The sequence below is a fragment of the Strix aluco genome, chromosome 3, assembly GCF_031877795.1.
Source record: "Strix aluco isolate bStrAlu1 chromosome 3, bStrAlu1.hap1, whole genome shotgun sequence".
NCBI classification, from domain to species: Eukaryota; Metazoa; Chordata; class Aves; order Strigiformes; family Strigidae; genus Strix; species Strix aluco.
Genome location: NC_133933.1, coordinates 75,384,510 through 75,404,579, shown reverse-complemented (window position 1 = coordinate 75,404,579; position 20,070 = coordinate 75,384,510). Strand labels below are relative to the sequence as shown.

At 35.8% G+C, this 20,070-nt stretch overlaps 1 protein-coding gene across 5 annotated transcripts in view; it reads right to left on the bottom strand.

Annotated features, from left to right (window-relative positions):
• The window catches only part of TBC1D32 (TBC1 domain family member 32), an 89,170-nt gene that overhangs the window by 20,466 nt on the left and 48,634 nt on the right, over positions 1-20,070 (bottom strand). For all 5 annotated transcript variants that reach the window (XM_074819234.1, XM_074819232.1, XM_074819233.1 and 2 more), the window contains 3 exons: positions 18,922-19,030; positions 17,979-18,072; positions 7,768-7,893 (listed from right to left, as the gene is read on the bottom strand). In XM_074819234.1, coding sequence (XP_074675335.1) covers positions 7,768-7,893; positions 17,979-18,072; positions 18,922-19,030 — 329 coding nt within the window. The remainder of the gene's footprint in view (positions 1-7,767; positions 7,894-17,978; positions 18,073-18,921; positions 19,031-20,070) is intronic.

Sequence of the window (20,070 nt, the reverse complement as noted above, 5' to 3'; positions counted from 1 at the left end):
ACAAGGAAGTCTTTATACATACTGCACAGAGGAAGCCCATACTGAGATGAGCCATATTAAGAATTTAAGGTAGCAACAATGAACATTTTTTATAAGTAAATACTATCCCAAAACAGCTGCTGTTGTCATGACAAACAGAATTTAAAGAATAGTGATATAACATTATTTTCAAACTAATGCGAAGCAAGGAAGTGTATTTAGAGAGTAACAAGTGCTGCTGCCCATGGGATTTCCTGTTTTAAGACTGCATGTTACCATTTCCTTGGCAGCAGCTCAATTTAATAGCACTGAAGCTTCATTCCCTAGTCATCCATTCCTGCACGTAACAGCATGCACCCACATTGTAGCAGATAGCTGTATGAACATTATACCAGCAGAAGTAAGGCGCAACAATCTGGTGGAGGTGGCAATGGAGAAAGCTAGAAAACTCTTGAACTAGCCTTGCTGGCAGGAAAACTAACACAGGAGACTGCAGTGCAAGCTCTTTCGTGCATGAGGAGGAAGATGACAGAACCTCCACCCAATTTGATGCTCTTTATGCCAGAAAAATAATGAAGAAAAAGATAAAGACTGTTAACTCTTCTTCCAACCATTTTAAGCTGATATACTGACATTAAATCATTTTTTTTCTTGATTAGTTGTCTAAAAGAGTTACAGAAATTAATTTACACTGAATGAGTCCAGAAAAATTTTTAAAAGGTTGAGTTTTGGTAATAGTATGTTGATGGGTAGGGCAAAGGGGAAAAGGTTTCACTACAACAGCTAAACACAGATTTACAGTTAAGAGCAGCCAACTCCAACAGTAATAAAATTAATTTTGCATTGCAAAGGACTACTAAATCAAAACAAAAAAAATTACATGTGTAATTTATATTCCTACACATTTTTATGGAGAGAAGAAACTGCTACTTAAACATAATATAGCTATTTTTAATCATGGTTAATAAACCACATGGGGCTAGCAAAAAGTAATTTATTTTATAGAAGAGTAACGGTTTATTCATTTTGTGAGAATAAATAGAATAAACGATCATCTCACTAATCTTCACTAATATGCTTAGTGGAATTTGGTCCACAAACAATATAACAAATATTTGTGTAAAATGAGAAAAGGTGTCTATATCTGGAGCTGTAGATAGCAAAAGCAGAAATTAAAATTAAAATTTGTAACTAGCTTGATATTTACTGTATGCCTATTAGTATTGTGACTACTGAAATATGCCACACTATAATAACAAACAGGAACTATGTTAAAAAGACTAAAATAGCATGTAATTCACAAAACTTAAAACCAAGTCAGAAAACTGTACACTTCTTCCCTTTGTGCTGGAAGGCATCCACACGCTTGACCTAGCAGTCAAATATTTCAGTTCAGTGCTTGAGTTAATGGGAGAAGTGACAGCTCAACTGCTAAGCAATTTTTTTAAACTCAAGCACTAAATTGATTTCCACCATTTGAAAGTATTTATCTAAGTGCCTATCAGGATCTTTGAAATGTTTTTAATCAAGTTTGAGAGAGGAACACACACATAAGAATTTATCAAAACAAATGTCGTTAACACATAAATAGAGGGTTTTCACAGGACATTCCCTCTTCCAAAAGAGTGTATGAAATGACAAGTAGTTATTTTATTTTTTCTCTTTTAATACTAAATCATTTAGCTGCCATTTGGACACTCCCTGAAAATCTTTATAAAGGTGGAAACTGACTCAGTGATTTTCATTTAATGGAAAAAGTAGACAAAAGAAATTCAGGAAAGTTCATTGTATAGTACAGTCAGCCTTGTTGCAAAAGCCCACGTTCTCATGCAGAGGTTATGTGCAGACACAGAGATTAGCGTTGTAGCCCACCAACTCAGTGAAAATGTTGATTTTCTTAAATTATGGTAGCTTGGCTGTATTAATATTGAAGTTTTTAAGAGACTGGTAATTACCTCATGCAAATTTAATCCACACATCCAAAATAAGAGAATTTCAATTTAGGACTGTGTAATCACATACAAAATAAATGAAAGAGTTTTAAAATTCCCTAAATGATTGCAGTATGCTCATAAAACACCCAAATTCCTGCAGGATTTTTTTTTCCTTGAACAAAATGTACAAAAGGAAGGTAATCAAAATGGCTTCTAAACTGCACAAGAACACTGATTAAAAAAACTCATGTGATTAAAACTGTTTTAATAGGTAACCACCATGAGAGATTATCTAATTCCCACTCTGAAAGGTTTAAGCCAAAAAGGTCAAAAACTGCAAAAAGCATCAGATTTTTTTAGATCCTCTAATGTAACTAGTATTACTGGATCATATCCTATACCAACTCACAGATGCTTCAGAGGAGTTTAGAAGAAAAAAGAAACTTTAAGAGTTAACAGTAGCCCTACTTGACTTGTGTTAGAGGTTAAAAATTGAAGAATGAAAACCTTGAACAGTTGACTTTGTATGGGTAGTGTCAGAAATTTTTAACTCCATCAACCATACTTCTGTTTAATAAATATATGAAAAACACAGTTGGCAATTCCATTCTTAATGGCAACAATAAGGAGGACTATTTTTAATTCCTAAGATAATGGGAGAGCCTTTCAATTACTGTACATTGAAATAGCAAAGGAACAACCTGCGCTTTCTTTGAAAAGAAGAAAACAGTAATAAAAATTCCAGCAGTGCTTCCATTAAAGATGAAGGTCACATATCTTATACCAATAGTATAATCTTTATTAACGGAAAAAACAGCCTTTCAAGTCCTAATCAAATGTCATAATCTTCACACACATGCATGCACATTCACATGCACTCACACTGCTTACAGGATATTCCTTTGTAACTTGCTCCAAATTTGTTTGGGGGACAGAAGAAATAAATTTTGATCTGCAGTTGTTCTTCCTGTGTAACACAAAAGACCCACTGTCCCACTCTAATTCCGAAACAAGCAAAACCTCTTTTGTGAATGCAATGTTTTTAAATTGGTCATCCTAAAAAATGAGGGCAGACCACAGGCAGAATCTAGATCTGAGTGATCTTCGAGGCAGAAGATTTGGTCCATATTAAAAAGGTCATATTGAGCTTAGAGAATCTATGTTCTTCTTACAAAGAAGAAGAGGCTTCTCTGAGGATTAATTCAGAATGGAAATCTAATAGTTATCCTGATTTGTCTTTTTGAAATCACAGCCTAGGGAACTCTCACATACTGAACAAAAGAGCCTATGGAATACTACTATACAAGACTAAAGTTAGTCAAATCTTCTTTAGCTGGACCTAATGAAGACTGAAATTTAAATAATTTTCTCCTTAAAAAAAAGGAACATACTAGTAACCACAGAATCATATACTGGTTTGGGTTGGAAAGGACCTTTAAAGGTCATCTAGTCCAATCCTACAGCAATGAGCAGGGACATCTTCATCTAGATCAGGTTGCTCAGAGCCCCGTCCAACCTGATCTTGAATTGTTTCCAGGGATGAGGCAGCTACCTCTCTGGGCAACCTGTTCCAGTGTTTCACCACCCTTGTAAAAAATGTCTTCCTTATATCTAGACTAAGTCTATGCTCTTTTAGTTTAAAACCATTACCCCTTGTCCTACCACTATAGGTCCTACCAAAAAGTCTGTCCTCATCCTTCCTGTAGGCCCCCTTTAAGTACTGAAATGCTCCTATAAGGTCTCCCCAGAGCCTTATCTTGTCCAGGCTGAACAACTCGAACTCTCTCAGCCTTTCTTCATAGGAGAGGTGTTCCAGCCCTCTGATCATTTTTCTGGCCCCACTCTGGAACCACTCCAGCAGGTCTATGTCTTTCCTGTGCTGAGGTGTCCAGTGCTGGATGCAGTAGTCCAGGTGGGGCATCACCCGAGTGGAGTAGAGGAGGAGAATCACCTCCCTTGACCTGCTGGCCACACTTCTCTTGATGCAGCCCAGGATACGGTTGGCTTTCTGGGCTGCGAGAGTACATTGCTGGGTCATGTCCAGCTTATCATCCACCAGTAGTACTTTCAAGTACTTCTTCTCAGGGCTGCTCTCAATCCCTTCATTCCCCAGCCTGTATTGATACCAGGGGTTGTCCTGATTCTGGTGTAGGACCCTGTGCTTGGCCTTGTTGAACCTCATGAGGTTCACATGGTCCACTTCTTGAGCTTGTCCAGGTCCCTCTGGATGGCATTCCTTCCCTCAGGTGTGTCAACTGCACCACTCAGCTTGGTGTCATCTGCAAACCCGCCGACGGTGCATTCCATCCCACTGTCTATGTCACTGATGAAGATATTAAACAGTAGTGGTCCCAATACCTACCCCTAAGGGACACCACTTGTCACTGATCTCCATCTGGACATTGAGCCATTGACCACTACCCTCTGGATGCAACCATCCATTCAACTCCTCGTCCATCAAACAGTCCACCCATCAAATCCATCTCTCTTCAATTTAGAAAGAAGGATGTTGTGGGTGACTGTGTCAAAGGCCTTACAGAAGTCCAGATAGATGACATCCATAGCTCTTCCCTTGTCCACTGATGTAGTCATTCCATCATAGAAGGCCACTAGGTTAGCCAGGCAGGACTTGCCCTTGGTGAAGCCATGCTGTCTGTCTCAAGTCACCTCCCTGTCCTCCATGTGCCTTAGTATAGCTTCTAGGAGGATCTGTTCCATGACCTTCCCAAGCACAGAGGTGAAGCTGACAGGTTGGTAGTTCCCAGGGTCCTCCTTTCTACCCCTTTTAAAAATGGGTGCAATGTTTCCCTTTTTCCAGTCACCAAGGACTTCACTTGACTGCCATGACTTTTCAAATCTCATGGAGAGTGGCTTGGCAACTACATCAGCCAATTCCCTCAGGACTCTGGGATGCATCTTGTCAGGTCCCATAAACATGTGTGTTCGGGTTCCTCAGGTGGTCACAAACCTGATCTTCTCTTACAGCGGGAGCAACTTTGCTCCTTCAGTCCCTGTCTTGAGGTCCATCCACTCAAGAGATGTGGTAAGAGAGATTGCCAGTGAAGACCGAGGCAAAAAAGTAAAAATGTAGTATTGCATTGTCTTTGAATCCAGAAGATCCTTTTCATCAAAAATTAAAGTCCCTATTATCTTTACGTCTATATACAGGCAGAATGATGACAACTGAGACACCCTCCTTGCTGAAGATTCTGGTAGCTGTAAAGTATACCTTCATATTAGCTACATTTACATTAGCCTGATTAGGCTACTTTGATAAACTGCCAAAGTTTAGCATTTTGTTATCCTGAATGAAAAAACACACAACCACACACAACAGTCATACCCTACTGAAAATATCCATCTTTTTGGTTCTTCATCCTATGGGGAAAGTTCTGCAGTTTCTTTCAATTTTTTTGCAGCAATTACTAAAGCCTGCAGCACACAAACATCACAAGCAATGACATTGCCTCAAAGGATCACAGTATTTTTTGTCAGCATGTTTTGACAGAGCTACCTCAGATGATGCAGAGCTCACAAAGCATTAATGGATTCTAGAACACTGTGCTGATCATAACCACTCTACTTTCATCACCCATTTCACTGTTGAATGTGCCCAGACAGGAAAGAGGTCAGACTTACATTCCTCTGAAATCTGGGAGAGCTTCACATGCTGCAAAAGATACGTAGTAGCACAGCTATGTCTCATTAAATAGTTTCACTGAACATGATGTCTCAAACCACACAGCTAGCAGTATTTTGGGGCTTCTGAAATATCTCCAAACAGATATGCAACATTTTAACAGCTTTGCATCCACCTTAAATTACCAGAACCAACATCGAGTTTATAATATTACTGTCCTTTCCTAAGGTGTTTCTATTTATTTATTTGGTGTTTGAATGTGTTATTCTGTTTGTATTTTCACACTTTCCTTTTTTGTGTGGTTTGTGAAAGCACTTGCAGAAGTCCCTGTGAGACTTAACAATTCCACAGATATCTTGCTGACTCCCAGTTCCATCTCAGCTGGAAACAGTTATCCAGAAGCAAGCATAATTTTTTGCTTTGGGTTAACAAATCTTAATGACTAATTCGTCACTGTAGCTTCTGCTACCTCCAACAAAGTTACAGAAAACAACCTACACAGGTTTTGAGGCTGTGTATGAATAACTACAAAGCACAAAAAGAAAGATTTTTCTTTTTCTTTGTAAGACACTACTTTAAATGTATGTTCTGCTTTTTGTAAAAATGTTTTTTCAACTAATAATTCCTTTCAGATGCAGGAAGACAAACTAACAATTTTCAACAAAAATTTCATATAATCCAAGAAGAGATCAGTCTAGAAAATATGCTGCATTCAAATAAAATTGATTTTACAAAGACTAAATTATTTGTGCTTCACAATATATTACACCAAAAAAACACCTTACTGAACTACTAGACCAGTCACGCAAGAAAAGTAAACATACAACTTTGCTAGAAAAATCTAGCTTTTTTTTTTCAATTTATTTCTTCTTTTTCTTTTATTTACTTCAGCTTATTTTTCTTCCACTAGCAGAAGCTCATATAAAATTCGTTCAGTTGCTTCCGAATGGTTATGAATCTCTACTTGTTCACCTGTTTCACAAAACTGTCTGAATACATGCATTTGTGGACATGTACAATATAAGGTATAAGAGCACATACGCATTATATACAAATACATATGTATTCTGTCTACACACACATTCTTCCAAATGGGAAATGAAAGCTCTGACTAATTTAAAAATCACCTAAGACTATAGACTCAAGCTTGTTTCAAACAAGCAGTAAGAACAGAAAGTTCAGAATTTTGAAACATTTAATAACTATTGACATTCAATAACTATTATCACATTATACAAATGACAAATTTCTTATTAAATATTTTAATATTAAATCAGTTCCTGTATAAATTACTTCCTTAAGGCTTCTGAAACCACTCTGTAACTTTTATAATGCTATATAATTTATCATAAAATTCAGGTCTCATGTAAAACACAAATGCTGGGTTAGTTTGATCCCATATAGAAGAAACTTCATCTGTCTTCACTGTCAGTTGTATGAATTGCTTACCTAAAGAATTTAAAGGGAAACCTTTGGCATCTGTAAACAAAAAGTTAGACTATGTACTGACCATCTGACCATAATGAGAATTCTTACAGAAATGGAAGCCAGCATTGTCTGAAAACACCTAGCTTCTTTATTGCTACACAAGTTTATGTGATATTACAAGTGAATTATTATGTCCAGTTTCTGATGATTTATGTCATATGGGTGATAACTGGTTTTGCTTTGACTCGTTTGTTGTTTTAACTGATCTATACCAATGTTCTTCCATGACCACACTCTTCACTAGAAAATACATATGAAAATGAAGAAAAACCTGAATGAGTGGGTTCTTTGATGTTTAGTATGGCTTATTTCTGAAAATTTTTACTGAAATTGGCCATTAATATGATCTCCCAACCCATCTTAAAGTCATTCACTGGTCTCTGGGAAACGTCTGTTTTCTCTCAGTCTCTCTTCCATTTCCTCAGTATCTCAATCATAGACCCTTTCAGAAATCTGAAACAAAGACTTATATTTGAGCCCTCGTTCTGTATCTTTCATTGAAAACAGCCAACACAGAGGGATGATGGCCATAAACAGAGAAAAATAGGACATTAGGCATAAACCCTGTTTTCTCAGGAAAATCCCATTGAAATAGTTTTCATAATCAACACAAAATTATTGATTATTTGTATAGATAATGTAATCCTCAATGAAACTTTAAAGAACAGTTGCTTACTAGTGGCCTTCCGTTCGCTTGCTTTGTTAAACTCGGGAAGTCATACTCACTTGCTCCACTGATGATATCCGGTCTGGCTTTCATGACTTTGCAGAACTGTTTTCTACAAATTTCTGTCCACCCAGTTTGCTTCTCTGGACTTTTTAAGAGTGATAAAAGCTTCTCAAGATCTTTATCTAGAAGAAATGAAGAATTAGTGTTATTCTGTGATGATAATCTTGTTTTCTTTCTTTTAAATTTACTACATAAATAATAAGCTATTAGTTACAGAGTACCATAGAAACAAGTAGATGCATTCAGAAACTAGAAACATTGCAACAAAGAACAGGAAAGTCAGACACATCTGAGAGCCCTGTCATTGCCTGGTATTTTTGGCAGACCTCATACCTCAGGAAGAAAAGACTAAAAAATATCCCTTATCCCAAGACAATTAAACTGGACAAGCAGTCCTAAAGCTGATGACATTCTGCTTTATACAGAACAGAAATATTCATTCTACTTATTGCTGGGTTTTGAACATTTAAGACATTACTGAGGCACATTTTATAACTCCCCCCAAAGTTATTACTCTTCTCTCCTGACATGATAAGAACTGGAAAGACATTTTAAAGAACATAGTTTGGTATTTCCATGTAATTTCACCACTCTGAGAATCTAAAATAGAAGATAGGCAAAGATCCTCCACCGTATCATTGTTTTAATAATAAAACCGTGAGGTGGCAGCGCTATTTTGTAGAACATGAAATGAAGTATGATAAGACAGCAAGGTAACAATGTTCCATAGAAAATTTCTGCTTCTTTCTGCAAGCAGGTTTCCTTCAGATGCTTCTACTATGGACAGGTATTATGGAGTATATGTGTATACCTTCAGTTGCTAGACATACCTATTGAGTACATTTTGTGAAAATACATTGGGCTACCCATGATATGAGAATTCTTGTAATAGCTTTGCCGATAAATCTCCAGCATTTCCCAACTTTAGCACAAGGACTTAAAATAGGGACAAAAGGTTACACTAAAAGTACACTTTTGCTGTCACTGAAATGTCACCTTGCAAGTCTTGCATTAATATTTAGAGAAACTTAGAATTTTAAATTGAGTTTTCTGAAAAATCAAGGTGCACCCAACATGCTCCAGGCCAGGACCACAGGCTCTTTATTGGTGCTGTCAGAGGCTGGAACAATATTATTCAGGGATTTTCTAATTTGAATGCTTGACTTTTTACTGAGGACTATTAAAACACAGTCTTTTCGTACAACTGTTATATATGAGGCACAAATGTATCAGGTAACATTTTTCACTATATGTTCAGCTTGCTTACAAAACAAATTTGCAGTACAGTTTACAAAAAGAACTTTATGAAAGATTCCTTTTTTAAAATACAAAAAAAGAGCTTCAAAGATTGCTCCTTACTGTTACTCTTACCTTGTTATTAAAGACACATTCTCTCTTTAAAATAGGAAGACATGCCTTCAAAATTAAAATTGCCACTGATGCAATGACAAAAGGACAGTAAGTATGTTCTCTTCTCTCTTGGCTAAAAGTGATTTTTTTTCCCCTCTATTTTCTACTAAGTTCGAGGAAATTAGACATACTTTATCAATTTTCTACAATAAAATACCACAGGATGAGGCAGTAAATTTCACAACTAGCTGAGTCTCTCAGAGGTTTGAAAACAGAAGAACCATAGTGACAAACACAGACCCAGCATGTGTAATCATACATGAAAAACATTAAGTTGTCTTTCAACAATATAATATCTGTACTTAAAGCCTTAAGAATTTTTTCTTTAAATCAAACATCTTCTGCAACCAAAATGTCTATCTTGGAATTCACACTGAAAAATTATGAATTATGAAAAATTATTAGCAAGCTATCATCATGCATAATGACACTGAAAAATATATGCAAGATAACAATCAAAATAATTCATACATATGCTTTGGCAAATCGAAGAGGAAATAATTTCTTCCCATATATAACATTTATTAAAAAATGCTAATATATTAGCAGGGTTAGTCAGTATAAGGGCTGACTATTCAAATTCTATTTTTCTAAAGGCAGAACAAATTTCAAGTTCAAATGCCAAGTCATTTCATAAAGTAATTTTATGTAAGATAAAACTGATCAAACTCTAACAGAAAATACTGACCCCTACAAAATGGAAACAATCAGTTTGCCTCTCCTCACGCAACTTGTTTCTCAGACTACTTGATAGTGCTATGAAATATTTTCTGGTCAACTTGAGGGGAAGAATAAAGGTGGTATCTGTAATAAGGTAAATGCACATGCACTCACTCCAGCTGTGAGCAATCCCTTCACGGTGGGACCATGCAGTTCCCATCATCACAAAAGGACCGTAGTGTAGGCTATGATCCTTTTGTAATGATGGGAACTGCATGGTCTCACACTACTACTAACTATTCACTAAGGTGATGAAGGTTCTTCATACCTTGCAAGCTCTCCTTTATTCTCTTTCTAAATTTTGGACAATACAGAAATGAATTCTGTTATGAAAGGTGACTTCTGATTAAAAATTAAACAATTCTTTGAGCCAGTCTATGGTTATTTAGAATATTTACTGTTACTGTTACTTCTTTATAGTTTTTCAGTTTTCAGTTTTCTAATAAAACCTAATTGTTTCCACAAACAAAATACTATTTTCAAATTATCTTATTCTTTTAAGATTAGAATATTTTCAACAGAATTACAATATTGCATATAATTTATTTTAAGCTGATCTAAAGACCTTAATGATTTATAATGAGTAAAGTGTCTCCTTGCCATTGGAACTTATTGTACAATTCATAGTATTTCAAAAGAAGCTTATTAGAGTAACTCAATTATTATCATTATTCCAAATTAATTAACCTGAAATTCCTTTGTTATCCTTAAATAATTAAATCCTCAGCATCATTCCAAATAACATGCACTGATGCTTAGAACAACTTACATAAGTATGAAAATTTAATGTGAAGAAGGATTTATTCTTATAGTTTTATCAGTAGGATTTCTAGTTCTTTCTTTGCCCTTTTCTGCTATTTCTATAACAGGTGAAGATTGAAGAAAATCTTAGAACTGCAAAGCAACACCCCTCTACAAGTTAAATAGTTACTTCACTTCCTAAAGGACTGCAGTAATTCAGTCTGGCAGGCGAGGATCAGACTACAGGTTGAGGTTTAATCAGTCAACTTACCAGAGACCAGGGTGAAACTTTGATTCCTCTTAAGGAAATAAAACTACTAAAAAAAAAAAAATCCCCCAATAATTTCAAGAAAGCAGGATTTCAAGATCATTGCCCATCTATCTCTGCTTGCCTCCTTCTGGCTTCTTGATCTGACCCCTATTTTTCTTTGCACAGTTTGTCTCTCTAATATTCTTCCTCTCCTGCAGGTTTTACAAAATTCAATCTTTATTTTGTGATTGCTGAAATGTGCACATGCTGGTAGCTAGCAACACCAATGCATCCAAGATCATACTGTTTAAACAAGTAATCTTTTACTAAGTTAATTGATGCTCCGACAATAGGATAAGGAAATAAAGATTACAGTATTAAACTATTTTCTGAAATTTTGCTAAAGACCATGGACCACTGTATTTGCCTTAAGGTTCCTCTGGGAAGGTAGTATTTATAAAAAAGAAACTTAAGCAACTTCCAATATGTACCAAATATAACTAAAGCATATGGTGTTCTGTCATCAGAATAGTGACAGGCAAGGAACCTAATGAAGACAAGAACTCATTTTTATATAACCAGTGGATTTCTTCCCCCCTGTCAAAGAGAATACAAGAGTTAGGATTCTCAGAGAGCACACAGGAATGTTCAAATTCAAATGACAGAGAAACAAACTTAAGATCCATGCAACCAAGATATATAACATAACCATGTATTTAATACATCCATTACATACTGTAACTGGTACCATATTGTGGCAACTTACAGAATCTTATTTTCTTCCAGCTAAACCACTTGCTACACTTAACAGCTTGTCATTAAACATGGACTACCCTTTCCTCCAGCAGCATGTCACGGTACAAACAAAAATAAAACCATGAACCTTGGAGATTTTTTTGAATGAAAATTGCTTTCAAAAAACTCACAATATCAAACAAATGCCAGCTCACTTTCACAAGTCAGTAGGCAACCGTAACTTGCCCAACAGTATTACCATGTAGCTGGAACTTCAACTACCACACAGTCCTGGGCTACACATCTTGCTTGTTACTGAGGCTGGGCTTTCACACTGTTGCTAAAGGTGTTCTAAACACAAGCCAATGCCAGAAGAGAGAAGTCCTGTTCTTCTTCCTTCTCTTTTCTGGCACATCACTAAATTAGTTCACTAATTATCCAATGTTAATGACTTGATTTTTTTTTTCCCCCCCTGGAAGAAATACCAGAACTGCTGATGGAGGTAAAGGACAGAAGGTAAGGGAACAGAGGAAGAAAAAACAACAAACAGGAATAGAAAAGAAAAAGTGAGGAAGGAAATGAGTTAGACCTTCCTCTTCTAATGATAGTGAGCTTTTAAATATCCTCAACCCTAACAGTGTGATTGAAGAGAAGCTTGTGTCAATTTAATTAATCTGCTGCAGTCCTGCCTTCTTCCTCATATGTGGTTATACTCTGCCACCCCACCCCTTCATTTGTGCTAGCACTGGTTGCTCTGTGTAGCCTTGTCCAAAAAAACCCAACAACCCATGTTTACTAGTTTATGAAGCTGTGGAACTGCACTATAAATAACCTAGTTGCCTGCATGTATGAAATCTGAACCACCACACCATAACTTTCTGTAAGTTTAAACTGATCTCATTCCATAAAAGATGCTGTTTTATAATTCTTCAGCTAGCTTTTGTGTCTAAAGTGGGAAAGACCTAGGAAAATTCATAAATATTTTAGAAAACATTAGAAATGCCACAAGCCCTTTCTCATCTGATTTGTTTTGTGACAAAAGTGTTTTTCTGTGACTAAAAATCTATGATCTGTAAATCCATGTGTATCTTGTCCAAAATCTAAATTTAGAGATAAGGAATAACCTGACTATATTATATTTGACTACTACATGAAAACAAATCCATATAGGGATATATATTTTAGGAAAGTTCACGTACATTTCTGATTGACCTATCAAATTACTTCTCTTTCATCTTTCATTAACTGAGAGGACTTTTTAAAGAGTGAAAAAGAACAGGCTAAAACTTTAATACCAAGCCAAATATAAAAAGGAGGACAAGTCAAAGAAGTGCAGGTGATAAAGACTTTTATGTTAAATCATAAGGGATAATAAAAAAGCTAATATAGCTGGTTCTTTGACAGAAAGTTTAAAAAACAATTTAAAAAAAGAGAGATGGCTAGTTTCCAGTAGATATCAAAAAAAAACATGGCTGAGAAGAAATCTGATTAAACAAACAAAACAGAAACATGGCGGCATGTTCCCATTCAAGTTAAGGGTATAAGACAAAAACTCAGAGAACAGTGGCTGAGATAAAACATCAAAAGAAGATTTTTGGCAGCAATTCTGGACTGTATAAGTCAGGAAGAGAGTAAGATTAATGAGTGATGGGGTGCCTACATATATGGAGGATCATTGCAGGACAATTATGGACACTATTCTTTAGTCACACTCACTTCCAACTGTCATAATTGCAGAGCTAGGAGAAGAAAAGGAAAACGGATCTTCTGTGCGAAGAGTGAATATTACAGTTTAATACAGTTCAACTTTTAAGAACCTACAGTGTAGTTAATATTACAAATTTAAAAAAAAATAATTCTTTTTAATAGCTGTATCCTGAATAACAAAGGATTTGTCGTGGTTTAACCACAGCCAGCAACTAAGCACCATGCAGCTGCTCACTCATTCCTTCCTGCACCCTGTGGGATGGGGAAGAGGAGAACGGGAAAAAAGTAAAACTCATGGGTAAAGATAAGAACAGTTTAATAACTAAGATAAAATAAAATATAACAAAAATGTAATAATTATGAAAATGAATCTAACAAAAAGAGAGAGAAATAAAACCCAAGAAAGACAAGTGATGAACAGTGCAACTGCTCACCACCTGCTGACCGATGACCCAGCAGCGATTCTCCCCTCCCATCCAACTCCCCCCACTTTATATACTGAGCGTGACGTTCTATGGTATGGGATATCCTTTTGGCTAGTTCAGGTCAGCTGTCCTGGCCATGCTCCCTCCCAGCTTCCTGTACACCTGCTTGCTGGCAGAGCACGGGAAACTGAAAAGCCCTTAACTTAGGATATGCAACAACTAAAACATCGGTGTGTTATCTGCATTATTCTCACACTAAATCCAAAACACACCACTGTACCAGCTACTAGGAAGAAAATTAACTCTATCCCAGTCAAAACCAGGACAGGACTATATCACTCTGAAAACCACTTGCTAGTTTTTCCTCAAATTATCTTACTGAAATAATAATTGAACAATTAAGACAGGGTATCTTGCTGCAGTGTAAACAGGTGGAAATGGCACAATTAATTTCTACATGTAAATAATTATCCACATAAACCATTTGAAGTTTCACTATAAATTACCTTTGACAGAAGTGAACCATTAATATACTGCTATCCAATAGTTTTCCAACTCTAAATACTAGCTGAAATAATGCATATTAATACACAACCATATTTTTCCATATATCCTTTCCTACAGATACATATACCATACAGTCAAATGCTTAACATCTGTAAAACCAGGGCAGATACTTGTAAAGAGTGATCCACTGCAGATTTTCCTCAAATACAAATATACTTTTTGGGTGAGTCTACATGTTCAAAGTGTCATCATGAAATGAAGGAATTACTTCACTCTCCAGTGTAGTTACTAATTTTACTAGTGTGAATTATGATAGCTTCATTTTCAATCCAGTGAGGCAAAATACCCAGTTGCAAGTGTCTGTGAGCACTACATGAGCACAGAATAATAGCAAGAGTGTAAAAAAAAAGTTCTCTAGGATTCAGCCTTCAAGCCTCGGTGCTGGGCAACACATGTTCCAGACACTCTGCAGAGTTAGCACTGCTCTGGCTTTTCTTACAGCTGATTTAGTCCTCCTCCCTTTCCCCCCCACAGCTGAACAACCAAAAAGGTGCCAGTGCTGCATGTTTGCCACTGTCCTTCAAAAGAATTTAGAGAGAAGAAAAAAAAACAACCTACCACTATTTCTTGGGTTTTCTTCATAGAAAACTCGGATTGAATAAATCTTTTCCAGTGACCACCCCTCACATGCTACTTTAAGTTTCATCTATGGTTTCCATTACGCTGGATACAGTCACAGGCTACATGAAGTCTAGGACTGTGGAAATGAAGCTTCCTGTTCCCTGACCTCAGTAGTACATAATCTTTTCAGCGAGCAACAGCCTCAGTAGTTCCAAAATATTCAGTGAGTAATTTCAGCTTGCACTCAGAAAGGCAATTTCCATTAGCTGAGAGACACCCCTGGGAAACAAAGGTTCTGTTATTGCATCTGTCCTTCAGTTCCACCTGAAGGGAAGGTCAGAAGAGAAACATGTTCAGAGACAGCAATATCATATCTGAGGGCACATCTGTAACCTCTTTTTTTTCCCCTTCCCCCCAGCCATCTCCAATATCTGTTCTCTAGATATATTAAAAAACAAACACACACACACACACACACACACACACACACACACTCAGGTTATGTTTTTACAGGTGACATCACAATTACGTGATGGACACAGGACCAATTTTTAAAGGAGAAAAAAAAAGTAAGCATCCCTTCAGGTGTCCATGTCACCTGGGCAATAAGAGAGGAGGTAAGTAAGAGGTCAGGACAGACAGAATAAAACCTACAATTACAGCCTTTTCAGCCAAAGAAACTGTACATTCTTTAACAGAACAAAGAATCTAGTACTCTTAATTTCTCACACAATAGAAACACCCCAAAAAGAGGACAGAAATGATACTGCACAGGTTACATAATGAAACACCGCAGCATGAAATTTGAACACAGACAGCTCCAGGGAATCACAGAAACATTTTGCTGGCCTTCGATCGTTGCTGAGGTACAACAAAGCAGTCATGCATTCCCCCTCACGCGATGTACAAGTGTTTGCACAGCTGCAGAACTCTTGCCATTAAGTCTTTGTGAACCCTGTTCATCTTCTTTCAGTGAAGCAGAATTAAAATTAACAAGAATTTTGTCTAAACTGTTTTAAAATCTCTGAACAAGTTGTATAAGTAACATACAACATGAATTCTGAATATTCACATCAAAGAAATTGTTCTTAATACCTCTAATGATCATTTCATGACTTTCAGATGTATCCTACTAGAGATTTTTTTTATTAACCTGTAATAAATCTTTATTGCCAAGTAAGCCAACTACACCCTTTTCTGCACAGGGACATAGAAAACAATCAATCTGCCCTCCTTTAACATACTAAGAGACTTGCATGACCTCTGTCTTTTCAGCATCAGCCAGTTCCAATTATTTCAATCTATACTCACGTATCACACTTCAAAGTCACAATCTATAGCTGTGGTCTAGAATCCCTCAAATGTATCTACTTTCCTTAGACTGCAGTGACTGTGCTAGAGGTACTCCAGCCCAGGACTCACCACCTTCAACTCACAAAGATCATCTTCTGTCTTGCATAAATGTAACTCACAGATCTTTCTGATAATCATATTTTTAACCTTGACTGTGAAAGAGCACTCCTATCACTGCCATACTGTAGTACTGAAGAATACAGTTCAGATATTCCCCATCTTCTACTCATGCTCTTGATTTCTTTTTTTCCAAGCACTGGAAATAGCCATTAATGAATTTTATTCTTTTCACTTTTGATCTATTTATTCTGATACTTTCTTTCAAAATAACTTACACATCCTGAAAGCTTCTGTCTGGCAAATCAGATATTCAGTTTGGTAGAAGAATCAATTTTTTTTTTTTTTAATGAGAACTGAAATAGAATACTTTCAATGTTTTGTTTTCCTTTTTTTTTTTTTTTAAACAGTAAACCAAATATTTTGTTGATTATGAAACTAAATGTTCTGTTCATTTTTCAGTTATATAGTCTTTTACTTCAGTTACTTTTAATATCAAAAATGACATTTAAAATTAAAATATTTCAACACTTCATCAAACACATTTGCAAACCTTTGAAACTTCATTTCAGCAAACTTACTGTTAGTCAAAAAGTTTTACCCAAGCTTTCCTAGCTGGCTGTCATCCACAAAAGTAGTGACAACTACAGTCTCTATTCTATTACCCCACTGGTTAATGACAAGCAGCAGAATTGCACTGAACAAGAGAACAGAGAGGTTCTGTGGGATACAATAAAACATGCTTTTCTGATCCAAGAGCAATACTACCAGACATATTTAAAACAACCGGGCATCCACTTTATGGTGATTTGATTGTTGTCTTATGAAAATTGCATTGGGAAGCCTGGAATAGTATTACTAAGTTAAGATACAGAAAACTCCCTTCTTTTATAACTATATGGCCTTTCCTCTTGTCAGAGAAGGGAATCACTTTTGCTAAAATTTTTTTCTAGATATTTATAAGCAGACTATTTTGTATTCTACAGTTAATGTAGAATTTCTATCACTTTTGAAAATCTGTATCTGCTAAGGTAATTCACAAATAATTCCTAGTAAGTACATTTCAAGGATACAGTAAACATGAACAAATACAAAGAATTATTTACTATAAACCATTCATCAGATTCTTTTGCATTGTCTATGCAAATTAAAACCTTAAAACAGTTTCTCTGTATGAATTAAACTGCTTTACCTAGATAGTTCTTCAAAGGATTCTTCAGTCTGCCCACATTCCAAATTGATGTTCAATGTGGAAACCAACTATCCTAAACGCTGTCTATTTCACACACCACCAAGCTTTGTAAACACAGGGATCTGAATCATGAAAATAGTGTACAAAAAATTTGTAGCTTAACCATACTGTCTTGCTTCAGTTACTAGAGAGATGATATAAATGTATCTCATGAGTCACCCACCTGAGATGAGCCAAAAGGTTAATCTTGAAGTTTGCATAAGAATTAGATTACTAAACAGAGCTTTGCAGATTGACAGTTGCACAAAGCCAGACAAGCAAAACCAAACCAACTTATTTAGCTACAAACGCAGCCAACAATAAAAAAAACCTTAAATACTTATGAGATTATAATCCAGGGGGGGTGTAGCAGGGAGGGAGGAAAAAAAATTTTTAATTTGACAGAAATGCCTGTTTGACATCTATACTGCTTGCATGCTTTGTATGTACCTTGTCTGAATTCAGCTTTCCTCGGAATTTCTGCAAGATAGCACTTTGGCAAAGGGAATGATGAAAACATTGGCCAAGGATATGGATCACTGCCCTAGAAACAGGACCAGAAAGAAATTAATTTAGAAGAAGAATTAGTAGAATTTGCTTGATTAACACACAGGTAAAGTTTCCAGAATTATTGCCTATGCACAAAAAATTATGCTTGATACTACAATTTGCAATGAGATATTCAATAAGTTAAAAAAAAAAAAGTTAAAGAATACAAAATCCAAAAAGCATTTGAGCCAGAATTTTTTCTGATATATACCACTGACAGTTTTGATTTTACAGTTCTTTTTTTAAACCAAAAAGGAAATTGCAGCTTTCACAAAAATAAAAAAACCCACAAAAGTGTATTTCCAATTTTATACATTGATCTATCTGTCTTTGCTGTGCTGACAGTAATTTGCATTTCATCTTTATGAGACTCAGAGCCAGTGAGAAACAGAACATTTAAAGGAGCTGCTTAACAAACACTGCATTGTTAGAACATCAATGAAAGCTCCAGGTATTAGGTACTGCAGGTGAAAACCCAAGCATGGAAAAAATATCAAACAAATGGAAGATATAAGAAATAGAAAGCTAATAAAGAAAACACAGAAATGTAAAAGTAAAAAAAAAACACAAACTGCATTCACTTTTATACCACGAAAAGTAACATTAAAATGGAGCAATATAAACACTTCATCTGTCCTAGACACATACCAGTCCCCAGATAGTGGGAACAATGAATTTTTCCAGTGTATCACTTCTTAAAAATTTTAGCCCTTTATAAACCTAAAGGTAGACTGGTATTTCTTAACATTAAATAATTTTTCACATGCTGAATTATCTGCAAGAATGTTCAATTAATAAAGGCAGGGGTTAATGAAAGAGAAACTGTTAAACTTTAGATTCTAACCTTATCTAGTACTCTCAAAGGCAAAATCCTTTCCTGCGGTCCTCCAATCAGAGTTATCCTTACAAGAACATGGTTTCTCTCCACTGAAAGACCATCAATTATAAAATCTCTGGGAAAAAAACAAAATCCAAAAAACTCCAAAAATCAGAACCACTGTGATTTACCATCTAATTCACAAAACTTCAACGAGCAAGAACACCTTGAGACACATACCAGAGTTAAAAAACAACGTGGAAAACACATAGGCATAAAGAAATAAACAGAAATATGAAGTATTTTGAGATGTCTGCAAGCATTATCCTAACTTCACCCTTCCCTACCTGCTGCTGATTGGAAACATCTGAGCAATTACTGGACACAAAGGAGCAGAAAACTTTGCAAGCTTTGTTATGCCCACATGCTCAGTAATTAGGGCAGAGATAGTTAATGGACCATCAAAAGTTGCTCCTTATTTGGCTTACCAGCAAATTTCTGCTGTCACAAATAAGCAGAGCTATTCATAACAACACAGAGCCAACTTGCTGTCTGAAGTCACTGTGTAGCCCAAGGTACAAAATTTTTTAAAAGGAATAAATATCAGGTTTTATACACCAAGTTTCTTAAAACTTTTTCCTTAGTAAGGAAATAGTAGGTTTCATCCTCAAATAGTAAACAGTCATCTATATCTGCTGAGATTTCACTCATACTGTTTGATTTAAACTCTGTACTGGTCCCATATAGCAAACAATAAGAGGAAAAAGTTCTTAAAATTCAGCAGTCAGAGAGAAAGGACAAAATGTTTGTGACTGACTGCCCACTTCTGGCCCAAAAATTCACTATTCATTTTGAAAGGATGCACTGTGCAATTTTATTTACAAGTCGGGAATGGAAAGTCCCAGAACCTGGAAAGTCAACTAAGTTATAAATAAATAAATTAATAAATAACCCCCAAAGTACTGAAGATGCCTTTAATTCATAAACATTAAAACAATACCCTGATTTTATATTATATACAGAACATAAAAGAATAATATAAAATAAAAACTAAAAGGCATATTTACATCCACAAATTTTGCACTCTGTTTTTTACAAAAATATTTGCTCTTTTATTTCTTACACTTCTGAGGTGGACATGGGAGAAAGAATAAGACTGTTGTATCTTTTAATAAT